The sequence below is a fragment of the Aedes albopictus genome, chromosome 3 (assembly GCF_035046485.1).
Source record: "Aedes albopictus strain Foshan chromosome 3, AalbF5, whole genome shotgun sequence".
In the NCBI taxonomy this organism is placed as follows: domain Eukaryota; kingdom Metazoa; phylum Arthropoda; class Insecta; order Diptera; family Culicidae; genus Aedes; species Aedes albopictus.
This window is the reverse complement of record NC_085138.1, coordinates 294,149,733-294,167,390: the sequence shown is the minus strand read 5'-3', so window position 1 is coordinate 294,167,390 and position 17,658 is coordinate 294,149,733. Positions and strand designations below refer to the sequence as shown.

Below are 17,658 nucleotides of genomic sequence, written 5' to 3'. Positions count from 1 at the left end.
GAACGCGACTGATTTGTCGGCGCCCGGATTTTTTCTCGACCGGCGAACCCGAACTAACATTTTTTACTCTTTTGTGTAAATGCAAAAAATGAAAGAAAATATTTATTATCAACTAAAAGTGTATTGGAAACTAGCGCCGAAGGGAAGCGAAAAATTCGGAACCGACTCAACCACGGCGCGCGCACACTCGTCCCGTGGTCGGAGCCCCGCAGAGAGGAGAAAAAAAAAATCGCAAAAATCTAGCAAAGCGAGCGCGCGAAACTTTGCTGCTGCCGAACTACCGCACACTACTGACCATACGCGGGAGCATTGAGTAGATATTAACCCTAAAAGGGATACCTTCATGGCCTTAGTTTCGTCACCTCGCTGAGTGTGTTCCATCAAAAACGAGCGCTGAAAGGCGCTTGGGGTCCAATGGACCCCAGGTATCCCTTTTAGGGTTAAGGAGTGAACCAGACTGGAGGACGATGAGAAATAAAATATCAAATTGATAAACTGTCTTGTAAGCCTCCCATTTACAAATGAAGCGTATGGGGTGGAGGTGGAGTTCATAGACTTCTACGGGACCATCTAGATAAAAAAATGTTACTTTGTTATGTTAGAATCATTGGGGCTTATATAGAGCCTGTTGATTAGATAAATAAATTATTGATATGTATAATTGAAATTGAATTAAAGTAGGAAGGGCGACGGCAAGGACACTGGCACAAATTTCCCAAATGAAGGACACCGTGCTTCTGGAGCTGAACTACTATTACAGGGGTTCCCAACCTTTTTGAGGCGACGACTCCCTTTATGGATTATCAAAACATTTTTAGAAAAAAAAATCTGAATAAAATAAATCAAAACCGAGTTATTTAAGTATAGTGATGTAGCCAGAAATTTAATGTGGGATGGATATTCGACGATAAATGATACTTTTTTTTTATTTGATATCACATTTTGTAAACAATGATGCCTTGTACATTCAATTGCAGTCGTAGCTAAAAAACAGCGGCGTAGCCTTTTTTTTTTTCTTTTCTGAAAGCGTTATACATTGAAAATTCGTTAGGATGGTGAATTGTACCAAAAATCGAGTATTCTAACCAATACCACCATTGATTTGTTCTGAAAAAATCCCCCTATGAATATAAAACAACATTTTCTTATCAAGTCAGAAAAAAACTCCTTATTTTACAATTTCAGTAAAAATAATTCTTAAATATTGACCCGAGATGAACTAGCCCAAAAATCTTAAATATTTACTAAAAATATTCTGAAACCAAATCAATTCAAAATTTCTCACTAGATTTAATGTTTTTAGTCTCCAGAAACACTTACAAAAATTGTTTCCATACATGTAACAACTTTGAAATTCTGTATAATTATGTAAATTTCTGAAATGTTTTGAACAAGCATTTTTTAAATCCTGAAGAAAAAAAAAAACCAGTAATATTAGGGAATGTAATCTATATGAATGAATAAACATCTGGACATGTTTCTTGAAACTACTGAAAAAATCACCTTGTAGTATTTTTGCCACCCATTCGACCCGATTACCGCCAACTCTCGGAATCACTGGTTTGTACTCATCTCTCATTTCACGTGTTATTGATTACCGATATAGAAAAAAAAACTAAAAACAAAATTACAGAATGAAAATTTGGTAAAATTTGCACAAAATGGAATAAAAAAATAACTTTTTTTTGTAACCCTACGCCCCCCTGGACTGACTTCACGGCTCCCAGGGGGCAGACCACTGGTTGGGAACCCGTGTACTAATATATCGAGTAGTAACAAAAGCTAATTATGATAAAGTCATACAGTGATCAAACCTATAAAAATATAATATTCTAGGAGTTCGAAAAAAAAAAATTATCATTATTTATGAAGGAAATCAGAATGTCGACCCAAAGTCCCATTCGGTCTGCTTCAGCCTAACAACCCATTCTGATGATGATTAACCTGAGCTTGTTAGGGGAATATCTGTAAATAAAAAGAAAATCGCGTTAAGTGCTGTTCCTTTGAATTCCACTAAGAATTTGCATCCTTTGACAGATACGTATTTCGACCTCAACTGTAAGGTCGTCTTCAGTGTCTTGTACTTGAGTCGAGTCAAGTACAAGACACTGAAGACGACCTTACAGTTGAGGTCGAAATACGTATCTGTCAAAAGATGCAAATTCTTAGTGGAATTCAAAGGAACAGTACTTAACGCGATTTTCTTTTTATTTAACCCATTCTGCCTAACGTGCGTTGGATTGGACTAATGAACTTTTATTTGATTTCCCTATGTTCACTTGCTTTACTAAAGAAATCAAGGAATAAATGGGGACACCTGGTTGTTGACCCCATGTTGAGTATAATATTGTTTGATTACTGTTAAAACTTTGAGTACCCTAAAAATAATACCGTTTATCGGAACGAAATCGAAAAAAGTTTGAACAATGGCGGCATGTTACTTACCTTACCCTACAATAATCCACTCAAACCAATTGTTCATTTTTTTGGCGGTTGTCTTAATTAAATATGCTTTCTTTTATTCTTATCTATCTTTTCGCAGTCTACACTTCCGTTCACATCACCAACCTAGACGTGCCGCGAACGTACATCCTCGAACGGGAGGAGTTTATCACAGCTTTCTCTGCAGGACATCGGCATCCGTTGGTTCATATTGAATCCGAGCCTGATGAGAGTAGCAGTAGTAGTCCAGCAGCGACACCCACAATTCCTGATACGAACTTCACTGCCGCCGCCGCCGCCGTTGCCGCGAGCAACATCAGTAGTAGTAGTGGTAATAGTAATGATGGGAAAAGTTCCCACGAGATTAAACCGCTGATAATGGACTGCCAGTATGAGATCAAGGCTAACGAGTGTGGTTTTGTGCTGAAATGGTACTTTAACAAAAAGTTAATTTACCAATGGATACCGGCGCGGAATCCCGTTGGAATGGTAAGTGATTGAAGTTAGGTATGTGGAACGTTGGAGTTGCCTGAGTTCTGCTGATCTGCGAATAACTGTACCATGCCGGAAAACACAATTAACCATGAAAATCTAACATTTTTTTCAAGAATTTCTCCATGAATTTATTGGTCCCTCAAAAAACCTGGTTCAATAATGACTTAGAATTGATATATTTTTTGTTTTGAAATCTGGATTTTTAAATTTTATACGAACGAGTAGCTTTTTCTGAGCCATAAGATGAATTTTTTAGATTTTCAGAATTCAATTTCGATTCTGAAATCAACTTCAAAGAATTTTTTTATATCACCCAAGTTACATTTTGACTTTGTACCTTTGTACAGGTATTGAGAACTGTCATAAAACCTGACATCTTTTTGAAAGTTTCTTCTTTTAATAAAAAATAACACGTCTTGATGTCTAGATGGTTGTCAAGCAAAAGAGAGCGAACCTGTTTATTGCTGTTGCTTTTAAGCACCACATAACTGTGCCACACTGTATCTTTTCTTCTTCGTATTGTTTACATTCAATTATCGAAGGGGGTTCAAGCCATGAACATCGAAAGTTCAAAACATCGAATGGAAATCTTACAATATCTTCCCCTTTTAGTAACAATTTCGAAAATCGTTGAATTTTAAATTAAACTACTGGTTAGTCTTAATTTGAACATGTTAACGAGTTCTCCTTACTAATCTAGCTCTGAATTCACTGTTATCGGTTAATTGTACTTCATTAAATATTACCAAAATCGTATTGTTCGAAATCACACTTCCACTAGTAATACATAAATATTTCATCACTGTTCTTCTTCCGAATGCGAGATGATCGCCTGAGTTCATCTTCGCTTCTAGCCATTCCTGGGGCAGCTCTTCGCTTTTCGGGCGGTCGGTCCAAACGTAGTGCTCGAGGATGTACTTCATCTCGGGCCGGCGGTGGTGAAAGCCCTAAACAGGGTGGCTCATCATCAGAATTCGTTCGTTGCCTTTTCGTGCCGCGCCTACCATCCGTCTCCATCCTCCGAAGCACGACCTTACGCCGACGTCCTTCCTGGCCGGCCAATCTAATCTGCCCCTTGTGAGCCGAGATCAGATGGCTCCCCAACGATATCTGGAATATATTTGTTGATATCTTTTTAATAAATATTGCCTCTAACCATCTTTCAGTACTTGTTATTTTATTATTTCTGTAATAAACCTTGTCCCCTGTCACCAAATATGAAAATGGATCATCGACCGCACTACCAGGCTGTATGTCCAAATTCCGTCTGCTCCTTTGTCCGGAAACTGTATTTTCCACATTCCGCTCTTGACTAGGTTGGACTAATTGTTTCTTGAATGATTTCTTTGGGTTTGCTAAGTCTAAAGCGGTCTTTGGCTTAAACTTAAAAACTCTTTCAGATGGAAAATCTCCATCAGCTAAACATGTGTTTCGGTAATTAAACAAAAAGAAATTTAATCTGTCAAAAATATCAAGTTGTTTCATATTCTGATCTAACAGAAACTTTTTCAAGATATCCTTGGTAACTCTAACTAATCTTTCGGCTTGCCCATTACTTTGTGGGTGGTACGGAGGACTTTTCATTACACAAATTCCCTGTCTTTCTAAAAATGAAACAAAATACTGGGAATTGAATGGTGGGCCATTATCAGTAACTATTACGTCCGGTAAGCCAAAAGTGGCGAAAAAGGAGGAAAATTGCCTTGTTACTTTCTCAGCTTCTGTGCCATGTTTCATCCAAATGACTTCAAGCCATTTAGAAAAGCTATCAATGATCAACAAGAATGTATGACGCTCAAAAAAGAAAAAGTCTGCATGGACCCTGCTGAATGGCCGAGATGTAGGGATCCACTTCGAAGTAACACCTTGTCCAGGCACCACCGCCATTTTTTTACACACTATGCAGGAGTCAAAATACTCTTCAAGGTCTTTATTTATACCGAACCAATATACGCTTCGTCTTGCCAGTTGTTTCATTTTGATCAGCCCTACGTGGTTTGAATGAAGCAACTTAAGTATTTGATGCTGCAATGTCCTAGGGATTACGACTCTCTCCTGAAACAGTAGGCATCCATCTACCAATTCTAGGTCATGGTTTTGTGAGTAAATATCTTTGAAACTTGCATCAATTCGATCAGGCCAACCATTATTAACGTAAGAAATAATTTCTTGTAAAAATGAATCAGTTTTCGTTTCTTTGGCGATTACTGAAAACTCCACTGGCAACTCTTGTGAAAAATTTAAACTATTCACACCCTGGATCTCATACTGTTTGGGAACTTCCAGATTCAATGGGAATCTCGAGCAGAAATCAGCATTGCACATCTTTTCCGAAGGCCTATAAAGGATTTCAAAATCATAAATAGATAGATCCATAACGTACCGTTGCAACCTGGTAACAAATATAGCATTTCGCCCGGATTTTCCTAAAATCCCCAAAAGAGGTTTGTGATCAGTGAAGACCGTAAATTTTTGGCCATACAAAAACTTGTGGAATTTTTTTATGGTTGATACTGTCGCCAAAGCCTCAAGATGTAAGATTGGGTAGGTTTTTTGAGCTGAATTAAGTGAGAAAGAAGCAAAACAAATGGGTTTTTCTATACCATCAATCAAGTGAGATATGACCCCTCCAAGACCGTAAGATGAAGCATCTGCACATACAACAATCGGCAGCTTTGGGTCATATAAAACTAAAAAATCTGCTTTCAGTAGCTGATCTTTACAGCTAACGAAAGCTTTGTCACAAGTTTTGTCCCACACGAATTTTACATCTTTTTTTAGTAACCTGTAAAGAGGGTTTAAAGTTGAAGAAAGATTTCTTAAAAATTTTCCGTAATAATTAATCAATCCAAGAAAGGCTTTCAGTTGTGTAACATTTTTGGGAACTTCAGCTTTCTGAATTGTTGCCACTTTATCAGGGTTTGGTAAGAGCCCTTTGTCTGAAATAATATGACCCAAATATGGTAAACTACTAACAAAAAATTTACATTTAGTAAAATTCACCTTTATATTTGCTTTTGATAACCGATCCAATACTTCAATTAGTCTACTGTGGCATTCTTCAATAGTTCTTCCAGCAATTAGGACGTCGTCCAAATAACAATACACGTAATCCAAATCCTTCAATATAGTATCCATGACCTGCTGGAAGATGGCGGCGCTAGAAGAAGCCCCCTGAGGAAGCCTATTATATGTGAACAATCCTTTTATCGTGTTTATCACTACAAATGATCTTGATTTCTCTGAGAGATTTAGTTGTGTATAAGCATTGGACAAATCTAAAGAACAAAAAAAATTACACCCAGACAATGACGCAAATAAATCTTGTGCCGTCGGCAAAGGGTAAGTGACACTTTATTTATGGAGACCTTACAGTCTATTACCAGCCTTAAACTTTCATCTTTCTTTACAATCACCACCACAGGTGAAGCCCAAAGACTAGTTTTAACTGGCGTAATGATTCCGCTTTTCTGCATATCATTTAAAAGAGTCGACACTTTCTCCCTTAGCCTATAAGGCACATCATAAGCTTTTTTAAATACTGGCTTATCTTCGCGAAGCACCAAGTCCGTTTCAAAGCCGGTAATAGGAGAAGAAATGTCTCCGTCAAAAAGATGGCTGTATTTCATTTGAACTTCCTTTATCTTTGACCCATTATTAGACAATATGTTATTTATGGAGAAAACATTACACAATTTCTGCCTCCAGCCTTCACAAAAGGTGTCCAACCAATCCCTTCCAAATAAAGGAATGAAGTTATGTATGGTGTTCAAGACTACAAGTTCCATGTGCGCCATTTTCTTGTTAAGTGATACTTGCACAAAGGCGACTCCTAAAATTTCCAAAGAGGATCCATTTACCACAACCAACTTGCGCTGGCTAGCTTTGATAGGAAAATTTCCAAACATTTTTGAAAATTCTGTTTTACCAATCACTGTAACGGCTGAGCCACTATCCACCTCCATTTTAACAATCCTTCCTTCAATAATTGCTTCCAGGAGACAAGGTTCACTTATACGGTTAATTGATTTGATCATCAAACATGGGTAATCACCTGCTGACTCGTTTTCAGTATCGTATTCAACCCTTAATCGCTTGAAATAATCGTGAACGTTTTCCGAATCCGTATCCTGATCCGACTCCTTGACGAAATTCACCGTGGTCTTTTGGCTATTTTTGAAGCGATAACAGTTTTTCTGTACATGTCCTTTTTGGTTACAAAAGAAACACGTAAAATTAGCATATCTTCCTTTACCAGGAAATCTTCGTGCCACATCTGAACGTCCATGGTAAGTCCTTTCCTCATTCCTGGCGTAACGATCTCTATTCCTGCTTCGCGACCTATCACTTCTATTATACGCGTCAAACCGCCTCTCATACCTAGTATCGCGGCGGCCTAATCTGAACCTAACGGAATTCACATTATCAGGATTAATCGCCATTGCTCTAGCAGATACCAGGTCACGGTTTTTAATAAGCTTCTCCGCCGTTTTAAGCAGTAAATTGTCCTCATTCAAAAGCTGTCGCTGTAAATCTTTGTCGTAAATGCCATAAATCAATTGGTCTCGGATTGCAGAATCGCGAAACTCCCCAAAATCACACTGCTCAGCAAGCAATTTAACCGCTAAAATATAATTTTCACCAGACTCCGTTGGGCTTTGCATTCGACATCGAAACTTATATCGCAACACTACTTCCGATTCTACCCTGTCGAAGCGCTCTTTCAGTTTTTTCGTTATATCCGCGTAGCTCAATGTTTTTAAATCGGTTGCAGGATAGAGTAATTTCAATTCGTTAAAAACCGTCATACCGCACAAATTCATGAACAAATCCTTCTTCTTATCTTCTGCCAAATTGTTCGCCGAAAAAAAGTACTCAAAATGCTCCACATAATTGGAAAAGGACGTATTGGGGACATAGGGCTCAACCGATCCAATCAGCGCCATCTCTGTTACAATGAAACTATCTCAACAAAAGAACACAATGCAAAAAGGTCTAAATAGAAAAAAAATCCTACCTTATCAGTTGCTACGAGACTACGTTTTCAGGTTCCTGATTCGCTTCGCTGTCCGATGTAATCCGCCCAAGTTTATTCCTGCAGCACCGGTTGTGCTCGAGCTCAAGTAATGCACCGGCGGGGAACCAGCGATCCCTGGTTATCGCTTCTACGTGGCTAGTACACTATCGCACCGGTAGCACGGCACACACTCCTGATTTTCACAGCCGCTGGGATACGTGTCGCTTCAATAGCGCTGAACACTCGGCGATGGCGTCACAATCGACCGGCTATTTACGTTCACAAAGAGACACAATACACCAAATTACTAATTCAATTCAATACAAGTTCAATCAAACAATGGCTTCTTTCAAACAATTCAATATTTCAATTCTAAACTAGGTATTCAAATTCAACTTAAAAAAATCACCTCTTCCAAATAAAATTCACTCACCAAAAAAAATACTATTGAATCAGGTTGCTACCAGCCCTGCTGACCTTGAACGGGATCACTTCTGCTCCGCTTGGGCTTTCCACCTCCGTAGGCGTTTCTCCAACAGCACACAGCGCAACACAACCAGCCGAATTTCACCGTCACCGTCTTTTCAACCCGCTCACAGCTCACTTCTAAAACCGAGACTAACTTATTTCACCTCGTCGACACTGAAAGTTTCTTCTTTTAATAAAAAATAACACGTCTTGATGTCTAGATGGTTGTCAAGCAAAAGAGAGCGAACCTGTTTATTGCTGTTGCTTTTAAGCACCACATAACTGTGCTACACTGTATCTTTTCTTCTTCGTATTGTTTACATTCAATTATCGAAGGGGGTTCAAGCCATGAACATCGAAAGTTCAAAACATCGAATGGAAATCTTACACTTTTATTTGGGTTTTATGATGGTTTAAAGAGCCTCTTCTAGTCTATTTGACATTCAAATTATACTTTGGCACCTTTTGACAGCTGGGCCACTGCTTGACAGCTCCGTCTAGTATGAAATCGGACGAGGGGTGAGTCAACAAACCGCTCCCAGGCATCAAAATTTAGAATCAACAATGTACTTAGCCTAACCTACTAATCAAATTCCTTCCTAAGACATTTGTGGAGATACGCAGATTCGGTGTCCATAATAACGGCGTTCTTACTATTATTCATTTCCTTCCTCGATGACTATAATGACGTGGCCGGCATTTTTACTGAACTCACTTGCGGATTCCTTCAAAACCAGTTATGAATTCTTCCAGAATATTTTCTAGAAACTCCTCTAGGAATTTATTTGATTTATTTATTCTCAGCAAAATATAAATTCCACCATATTTAAATTTGCCCCACTATTTCCTTCACCTTATGCATCCACCAGAACCAATTCAAAAGTGAACTGAGGACCAATTACTCGATGTCGGACCTGGCCAACTACAAGTACCGGGCTTTGGTGATACAGCATCCGAAGCTGAACCACAGTGGAGAGTACATGTGCTCCGTGCAAACGTACGAATCGTTCGATCGCAAGGCAGCTCGCTTTCAAATCGTCGGTAAGTATATGTACATTCGATTTGGTAAAAACGTGCGCCCAACAGCGCCTATTGCATTTGTTGATGCAAGATTGATGGTATAGATTATTTCGAGCTTCAAGTGTGTTTGTCTTTCTCTGTTGATTTTATTCTTGCTGGCGCTGATCGGACGATGCTCGGTGTCGGCGGTGTTTACTATCAGTACCAGAAAAGAGGCTGCTCCTGCATTACGAAAACGATGCCGAAAAAAAAAACATGCTCCTGATAAAGTGTAGCGTTTTTATGATATATCCTGAGCCAAACCTGGTACTTGTGTAAGTGAGCTGGGTGATAAAGAGTTTTATGTTTTTTTTTAATGATTTCAGTTCAGAATAGTCAGTTGTAGTTAAGGACAAGGTATTCGGAGTACATAGCTCAAAATTTCTAGAGCACCGTTTTTTAGAACCGTTGAACGGATTTGGATGAAAATGCATCACGCTAATTGTTCAGTGGTTGTCAACAGCGTGATGCATTTTAATCCAAATCCTTTTAACGGTTCTAAAAACGGTGCTCTAGAAATTTTGAGCAATGCACTCCAAATACCTTGTCCTTAAAAACGATCCACCTTTTGCGTAATTTATAGAGAACGCTAGAGATACACTGCCCCCACTCGCATAACAGTCCCATTTGACTTTTCATCAATTTAGAGTTAACTTTATGAATAGTCATCATTTTCGATGTACTTCCAAATACAATAATAAAAATTACGAATTTTTATGTCAATGTGTGAAAAAAATAACAAGTCATGAGCGTCCCATATCAAAAGTACCCGCATAACAGTCCCATCATGGATTTTTGTGTCACGTAACACACAACTGAACAACTTTGTAGTGATTGTAATATTTTTTACATTTATATATTCATGTGCAAATCAATCTGTGAAAGTTTCAAGATAATCGAAATATTTTTCAAATTTGGCGATTTTTCAAAGTTTTATATGGAAACCGCTTCCCGAAAACCGATGGTTTTCTCAATTCCTTTTTTTTACAAATGGGACTGTTATGCGAGTGGGGGCAGTACAGGGCATGACCAAAATGTTTGGGATAGGCAACTTTTTTTTCTCTCATATAAAAAAGTTCAACAAGCTGTAACTTTTCATAGAGTGCATCGAAAATTCTCAAGTTTTGACTGTTTTTCAGCTTATTATAGGGTCTTGTACCATTTGGGCAGGTGTACCTATTTTGGGCACTTGCCGCTATAATTAAGTAAATTTCAAACAGATTGATTTGTATTTTTATAAAGAGTTAGGCACGTATAGTATCTAACTCTATACAAAAACTCAAATCAATCGGTTTGAAATTGACTTAGTTATAGCGGCAAGTACCCAAATAGGTACACCTGCCCAAATGGTACAAGACCCTATGTGCTTATTTGTGCTCGATTGGCCAATCTTTCGCGAAGCTAGAACCGTTCTCGTAAAACATTATTTTTAGACATCTAATTTTCAAACTGTTATATATGAATGCTTAAAATTTAATTAAATTTAATTCATTGGTTTCGGAGATATAACTTCGATACCAGTGAATTAAACTTAATTAAATTTTAAGCATGCATGAACAATATATTGATAATTGACAATATTTGATAATACCCATTTTTTTATATTGAACAATATCACATGTTGTCATCTAAATTCGATCTGAACATGTTTTGGTCAGCGTTTCTGTTTTATTCACATTTTTTTTTTGAATTTCGGCGGTTGATTTTTCTGATTTTTGTTCTTAAACATCCCTACACTTCTATATTTTTCCTATTTATAGGATGGTCCAACTTATTTGAAAAAAACATAAAATTCAAAAAATGATCCTGAATCAGTTGTTTTGGACTCCTCGAAACTACGCTCAAAATTTGAGCGAAATCGATTAGGTCGAAGAGAGCGCACAACGAGCCAGTATATCTTTGCCTTACTTATGCTAGGGTATATTTTTTTCAATGGGCGTCGGATCACACTGCTATCTTCGAAAAAGTTATTTGACATATAGTCACCCACAAAAAAATCGAAAACATAAGATTTATGCTTACATTTGGCCATGTTTTCCCAAACAATTGTCAAGCTTGTTGAGCGCTGATACTGGTATCATATCACTGAATGGTCGCACGGTCCACTTTCAAGTGTTTGACGTGACCAAGGGAACTAATACAGAGGATTGTGTACAGTAGAGTATTGGTTTAATACAACAAAACTAAAAAAACCGAAAAGAGGCAAAGACCCAATGCATTGCGGTAGAATGAGTGGTCCCCGAAAGGGTGACACACACTCACCCAGAGCCACGCTTGTGGTAGCAGCAAAAACCAATACTCCACTGCACACACTCCCTAGCTTAAGGTTCCCGAGCAGAGATCATCAGATGGAGAGGATCACAGAGAAAAGATATCTCTGGAGTCTGCACCAAACACGGCAGCCGAACCCAGACAGTCCCGTGTGTACTTTCAAGCGAGCAACACGTCCAATACTCGCGCGCCGGGAAATAGAATTCCAAAAAGAATATAAAACCCAGTGCTAAGAACAAGTGATTCCCTTCGACCGCGTGCTTAGTAGCAACCCCGTTGATAAGTACTATTCCCGCACAAAGACCGTCGTAAGACAGCCGGTTCGACCTGTAACCACCGGGAATCAGAAGTGTAGTCGGTAGCCAGGTGCCCAAGTAGACGGTCAGTGTGAAGGCCAAAAGTTTCGGGAACAATCGAGCGTTGTTCCAAAGTGTCTCGGGGTGGGCCCGGCGGAACAACCGGCCATTGTAGGGGGTGATTACTGACGTAGTGCGGGGTTCCAAACTGTCTCGGGGTGGGCACGGCGGAACAGTGTACACGGGAGGATTATGACAACCTACACTGGTAGGCACGTGCAATGACCAATGGTGATATAACGCGAACCAATATCGCACTGTCTAATGTATGTTGGTGAACTGTGACGGTTTGCTGGACTGCCGCGAGTCCCCTCGCGGATTGCCGTACGGAGACCTTGACGAGTGTTTGGAAGAATGGGTTCGGTGCAGCGAGATCGAAGGTAGCGAGGCCTCGTAGTGAAACGCTCCAGTGACGCGGGTGGCCCCAATGGACAGCATGTGCACGAAGAATTACTTGATGTGAGGGGGGAAAAAGGGGGACGATAATAAAACGATAATTGCTTAAAAAGGTAATCGAACAGTTATCAGTCAGTTAGAGAAGGAAGGGCTTTATTTCAGGTACGACCCACAGCATAGGAAGAGCCGCCGGTGAGTACTAAATTATAATATCCTTTTAGAATTTCAAGGGCAACAGAATATCCGGTAACAATTGGCGATCCAACGTGGTTTATTAACAATAGCTCTTTATAATATCCGACCTTGAAAACCATAGTATTGTTCTGGATCGGATGATCTTCTCATTGATTGGGAAAGATGGATAAAATTTGAAAGTTTGTAAGTCTGAGTGCGGAACGATTTTGAATACTATCATACTAACTATCTTGCTTATTTTCACAAGAGGAGAGAGAAACCATTCTCTCTGATGTAACTGTGTAACTGTGTACATAGTAGGCTTAGTGTATTAGTATTAAAAATTATCAAGGTGGTGGATTTTTAGGTTTGTTTTGATCTTGAGTTTCTTAGCTATACGGAATTATCTTGGATTTTCTTTCTATTTTCTTTTGATTATTACTTTTTTCTGATACTTAAGATGGATATTGAACAATTTAAACGTATCTACTGGACCATGGTCGCGGAGTATTTAGAATCAGATGAATTAGAATATGAACTTGTGATTAGATCAATAGAAAACATTGACAGTATGTCGTCGTCGAAAAAGCGCAGAACTTTAATGAAAGCGTTATTAGCGGAGAGGCAAAACGAAATCTTTCGGGTTCGGTATTTGAAAAGCAATGTCGGGGATGAAATTGAGATGTGCGAGGCAAAATTGAACGAACACTCGCACAATATTCGGACAAATCGTAGCATGCCCGAACCTCTCGCGTTCAGGTTAATACATCTCGGGTACAGGCTAATTAATTTGAACAATACGACGATGATAACGCCCGCCGAGAACGCACGAATTTCGGCACTGGTGAACCAGTATTCGGTTCTAATGTCAAACATACTCGATTCACAGGCATCGGGTGGAGAAAATGATGCGGAGGAGGATGTATCATTTTCACCAGCAGGGAAATTGGCACAATCGACATTTCAGGAAGATTTGATAGGACAGAAGCGAAGGCCGGTAAATTCGCCTCTATCCAATTCCGGACAGAGAAAACACGCTCGCGAAGATGAGGAAACGGAAATAACAGACGTAGATATCGAGAATGCGATTAAAAGGCTTCAAGAGTTGAGAACGGAATTCCGGTTACAACACAAACAGTTTACTGATCGTCGCGAATCGAATCCGTCGGGAGCCGGCAACAACGAAACGAATCCATTCCTAGAACAGAACATTGATGAACGGGTAGTAAAAACAGGGACGGTGCCAAAACAATCTCAGGCAAAACCTCGCGTAGCTCCCACATTCATTCAGGAGCCTCAGATCAGGGAGTTCATTGAGACTCGGGATAAACTCAGAATAAAGAAAAATCCATTTGTTCAGAATACAGAGTCCGTAGCCAATGCAGCTAATGAACGGAGAAATCCGTTCATGCCTAGTAATTGGCCACAAAGGCCAGTCGCTAGAGACTCAGATAGAATCCGTTCGCGGGGGCAGAATCCAATCACACATGAAAACGCACTCGGGGCCCCGGATTATCCGGAAACCAGGTCATTCTCGGATCCCAGACTCGCAGCGAGTCCAACGTATTTTGTAAAAAAGCTACCAGTTTCTAGCTGGAAAATTCGGTATGCAGGAGACGATCAAGGAATGCAACTCAATGATTTTTTGTGGGAGGTTCACCATCATGTGATGGCCGAACAAACAACAGAACAAGAGTTGCTAAGGTCTGCTTACCACTTGTTTACTGGGCTTGCTAAAGAGTGGTTCATGAGAAATTCCTACAGCTTCGGCTCGTGGACCGAAGTCATTACGGGACTAAGGCAAGAATTTCAACATCCGGATTTGGACTATGCGATCCGAATGCAGATTTACAGCCGTAGACAGCAAAGAAATGAAAGTTTCAAAGCTTTCTACTCAGACATCCTCAGGAAAAGTCGCGGACTTGCTGACCCCTTTTCAGATGAGGAACTCATTGCTACAGTGTGTAGGAATGTGCGCCCAGATTTTAGGAAATCCCTGATGCTAGTGCAAATCAATTCTCGCAGAGAATTGGAAATGTGGGGTAACAAACTAGATTCTCTAACACCAATTCTCTGGCAAACAAATCCAATCAATACGGTTTCGTCTGATGAAAGGGCACAGCATTCTCAGGATAGTCAGCCCAAACCACGAAATCTGGAGAGGGGAAATTCGGTAGTCCCGCCAGTGATCGAACGACATTCAAAAGAACACGTTCATAAAACGCTTCAAGCAAATCCCCAAAACAGCAAAGATCGTTACGCGTCGGTGTCACAAAAAAAGAGTCAGGAATATGTTGATCGGTATAAACCACCAGATAGAGGTGTGTGCTTCAATTGTCGAGAAACAGGTCACATCGCAAAAGAGTGTGAAAGTAGGCGTAGACGATATTGTTGGAAGTGTGGGCTCGAGGGCGAACAAACGAAGGACTGTAGATTCTGTTCAAAAAACGTGAACAGGGCAGCCTAAGGGCTGTCCGTTATTCTACTTTACCAACGGAGGAGGAGGTTGAGGAGTGGGAGAAGACGTTAGAGGAAGTTCTTTTGAAAGTCGGTATCACAGAAGCCAAAGAATCTGATTATGAAGACACAGATAGCCAAGTTCTGAAAACAGTGGACATTCCGGGTGATAGTAGAGCATTTATTGAAATAAATGTAATGGGGCTGAACATAACCTGCTTGTTAGACAGTGGGAGTGAAGTTACTGTCCTGCGGTATGATGAAAATCTTATTAAAAGCCTAAAATTAAAATTGTCCCCAGCCAATTTGATCCTAAGAATGGCTGATGGGACACTATTAGAAAGTGCAGGAGTCTGTAGTCTGCCGTTTTCCTACATGGGACGAACTGAATTCGTTGAAACTTACTGGGCAATACACCTACAAAGTTCTGGTATTTGTGGCATGACCTTTTTCCAAGCTTTCGGAATAAGTCTGAGGCTTCCTTCCGGTGAAGAAATGAAACCCAGGGAAAACAGATCCAACCGTCTGGCAGTAAACCCGGAAGAAACCAAAGTTAATTCAGTAAAGGCAGATTTAGGCGTTGAGGAGGAAAAATACGCGGTGAGAACGGAATTAGAGATATTAAGAAATGATCAGTTAGAATGGATAGCCGAGGTTCAAAAACTTTTCAAAGTTCAATAAGGAGACAGATTAGAAACCACACCTTTGACCGAACATGTTATAAAGATTAAGGAGGAGTTTGCAAAAGCAAAGCCAGTTTATCTCAAGCCTTACCCCGTGTCTCCACATGTTCAGAAAGGATTGTTCGAAGAGGTAGATCGTTTACTCAGGTCAGGAGTTATTGAGCCGGCTCAATCGGACTGGTGCCTGAACGTGATTCCAGTAAAGAAGCCAAGCGGAGCAATTCGTTTATGCTTAGACGCACGTCGCCTGAACGAAAGGACCGTCAGAGACTTGTACCCACAAGCACACATCGGACGAATTTTGAGTCGGTTAGAAAGTGCTAAATTTATTAGCACTATTGATCTGAAAGAAGCGTATCTACAGATCCCGTTACACAAGAAATCCCGAAAATATACGGCCTTTGCCATTCCGGGAAAAGGGCTATTCCAGTATACGAGGTTGCCATTTGGGCTTTCCAACAGTCCCGCAACCTTATCTCGATTGATTGACAATATTCTAGGAAATGGCGAATTAGAGCCCAGGATATTTATTTACCTGGATGATATTATCATCCTGAGTAATACTATCGAGGAACACATGGAAGATTTGGCAGAAGTAGCTAAACGGCTAAGTAATGCCAATCTTACAGTGAACCTTGATAAATCGCAGTTCTGTAGAAAAGAATTACCTTTTCTAGGACATGTAATAACTCCTGATGGAATCCGGCCAAATCCCGATCGGATATCAGCGATTGTGAACTTCGAAACTCCGAGAACCGTACGACAAGTCCGACGGTTTCTCGGAATGACAAATTATTACAGGAGATTCATTGCGGATTTCAGCGGTATTACGGCTCCCATTTCGGACTTGTTAAAGGGAAAACCTCGGAAAATTCGCTGGACAGATGAAGCTAATAAGGCCTTCATTCTACTGAAACAGTTGATGATTTCAGCTCCTATTCTTGGAAACCCTGACTTTGGTAAGGAATTTACCTTACAAACGGACGCCAGCGATCTTGCGGTGGCAGGTATCCTAACTCAGGTCCAAGATGAAGCCGAACGGGTAATTGGATATTTTTCTCAAAAGTTATCGTCGACGCAGCAAAGATACCACGCCACGGAAAAAGAAGCCTTAGCCGCGATCTTGGCTATTGAGCATTTTCGTGGGTATTTAGAGGGGAGTCATTATACTCTGGTAACCGACTCGTCAGCGCTCACCTACATTATGAAAACAAAATGGAAAACCTCCTCCCGATTAAGTAGGTGGAGCTTGGCGCTCCAGGAGCAGGACGTTACCATAATCCATAGAAAGGGGAAACTTAATATCGTACCGGATGCTCTTTCAAGAAGCATCTCACTGGTATGCTCCACTACTGACTCAACGTGGTATGTAAAGCTACGTGAAAACATCTTGAAAAATCCGGACAAGTATCCCGATTTTAGGATCGAGGACGGTCAAATCTGGAAATTTGTGTCTACTCCATCGATACCAGGAGACAACCGGTTCGAGTGGAAGCAGGTTCCACCGCCAGAAAAAAAGAAAGACATTTTAAAACAAGAGCATGACCAAGCCCTACATATGGGGTTTGAGAAAACTCTTGCTAAGATCAAACTGCGATTTTACTGGCCCAAAATGGCACAAGAGGTAAAACAGTACATTCAAAGATGCAGTACTTGCAAGGAATGCAAAGGTTCGGCAGTTCCGACTGTTCCCAAAATGGGAGAACAGCGGATTGCCAATAGACCGTGGCAAATAATATCTATGGATTTCATAGGACCAATTACACTGAGTAAACGCAGAAACCAACACTTACTAGTGATTTTGGACGTCTTCAGTAAGTGGGTCCAGTTGTACCCCCTA

At 40.2% G+C, this 17,658-nt stretch overlaps 2 protein-coding genes across 2 annotated transcripts in view; one reads left to right on the top strand and one right to left on the bottom strand.

Annotated features, from left to right (window-relative positions):
- The window catches only part of LOC109412924 (uncharacterized), an 80,489-nt gene that overhangs the window by 36,569 nt on the left and 26,262 nt on the right, over positions 1–17,658 (top strand). Inside the window, exons 2-4 of the mRNA XM_029857130.2 lie at positions 2,543–2,931; positions 9,292–9,463; positions 9,645–9,756. Of these exons, the coding sequence (XP_029712990.1) occupies positions 2,543–2,931; positions 9,292–9,463; positions 9,645–9,756 (673 nt within the window). The remainder of the gene's footprint in view (positions 1–2,542; positions 2,932–9,291; positions 9,464–9,644; positions 9,757–17,658) is intronic.
- LOC134292268 (uncharacterized) lies at positions 3,268–8,839 on the bottom strand. The gene is made up of 3 exons (XM_062861331.1): positions 8,388–8,839; positions 6,992–8,223; positions 3,268–4,047 (listed from the first exon to the last, which is right to left on the bottom strand). The coding sequence occupies exons 2-3, from the start codon at positions 7,881–7,883 to the stop codon at positions 4,001–4,003; spliced, it is 939 nt and encodes a 312-aa protein (XP_062717315.1). The 5' UTR covers positions 7,884–8,223; positions 8,388–8,839; the 3' UTR covers positions 3,268–4,000.